The sequence below is a fragment of the Bison bison genome, unplaced genomic scaffold (genome assembly GCF_000754665.1).
Source record: "Bison bison bison isolate TAMUID 2011002044 unplaced genomic scaffold, Bison_UMD1.0 scf7180017864353, whole genome shotgun sequence".
Taxonomy (NCBI): domain Eukaryota; kingdom Metazoa; phylum Chordata; class Mammalia; order Artiodactyla; family Bovidae; genus Bison; species Bison bison.
Genome location: NW_011494925.1, coordinates 4,999,780 through 5,001,257, shown reverse-complemented (window position 1 = coordinate 5,001,257; position 1,478 = coordinate 4,999,780). Strand labels below are relative to the sequence as shown.

The window sequence follows — 1,478 nt, the reverse complement described above, 5'->3', positions numbered from 1 at the left end:
GCTGTGCTGCAGCAGCAGGCCGGCCGAGGCGAAGCTGCAGCCACACTCCAGGCACGCGTGCAGCCGGGCCTCCTTCTCAGGCGCTCCGCCCGGGGCCAGGCTGGCAGAGACGTCCGTCACCTGCAACGGGGCAGAATCCCAACCGAACCGCTGAGACCCGGCTCCCAGACAACACCTGATGGCCGCTGCAGGCTTCTGCCAACTGCTCTCACTAATCTGGGCTGTGTTTTTTTTTTTAAAAAAAAAGGATGAAAAAATCAATCAAATAGTTCTGACGATGCAAGGACGTCACGTGCCGTGGGAAAGCGATTGGCCTGTGACTCCTGTGTCAGGTGGGCATGCGTCTACACAGGAGCGTGCGTCTGAGCGAAGAAAAAAAACGACAGACACACCTGTGCTCAGATCCCCGCAAAAAATGCATCTCTCGTGAGTCTTTTTCAAAAGGTTGAAAAGCACTGGGAATAAATGACACTCAAGGCTATTCTGTTACTGCAGGAAACAACCTACCTGATTAAACAAATGACATTTAAGGATGGACACCCATTAAAAGCCCTGGAGGCCCATGGACACTCGTTTATCAACACAGTAACTAAAACGCACAGGACGTGTTTCTGACTCAAACATTCCTCTCACGGGATGGGAGCACTCGGTACCTGTCGCCTTTACTGTAACCACAAGGACAACAGAGCTTCCGAGTCCTGAGACCTGCGAGTGCATCCCCGAACTTGAGAGTGCTCTTGTGTTAACAGCGACACAAACCAAAATCCAGCCAAATGGGCTCGGGTTACTGAGGCCAGATGGGGAGAAATTCCCATCGCTGATTACATCTAATTTCTATTTGAAAGAAGTCCTAGTCTCACTGAAAGACCAAAAACTAATTTCCTTAAAATCCATTTGCTAAAACTGTTTAAGCATAAAATTTAATTCTTCAGAAATAAAAAATTTCAAAGCTTTATTATTGGTATTTTACTTTTCTGAAAAGTTTTAGGGGTTTTTAGACTCTCTATATTTAGAACTATCATTTACTAAGAGTTTTGTCCACCCCCTCCAAAAAACGCATTTTAAGAAAAGAGACTAGTCAGATGACAAACAGGTCTCGTACACACACGTGAAAATGCCTATGAAAAGGCATAACAAGATGTGAAAGAAACAGCAAAGGTATCACAGGAAATCCAACAAAAAGAACTAAATGCAAGGGAATGACCACAAGTAATCTGCTCCTGCTGCTGCTAAGTCGCTTCAGTCGTGGCCGACTCTGTGCGACCCCATAGACGGCAGCCCACCAGGCTCCCCTGTCCCTGGGATTCTCCAGACAAGAATATTGGAGTGGGTTGTCATTTCCTTCTCCAATGCATGAATGTGAAAAGTCAAAGTGAAGTTGCTCAGTCGTGTCCGACTCTTAGCAACCTCATGGACTGCAGGCTACCAGGCTCGTCTGTCCATGGGATTTTCCAGGCAAGAGTACTGGAGTGGGGTGC

The 1,478-nt window shown here is 47.2% G+C and overlaps 1 protein-coding gene across 1 annotated transcript in view; it reads right to left on the bottom strand.

Annotated features, from left to right (window-relative positions):
• ZNF236 (zinc finger protein 236) overlaps window positions 1-1,478 on the bottom strand; it is a gene marked incomplete at its 5' end in the record, with an annotated part of 62,833 nt that overhangs the window by 7,003 nt on the left and 54,352 nt on the right. Inside the window, one exon of the mRNA XM_010855095.1 lies at window positions 1-120. Within this exon, the coding sequence (XP_010853397.1) occupies window positions 1-120 (120 nt within the window). The remainder of the gene's footprint in view (window positions 121-1,478) is intronic.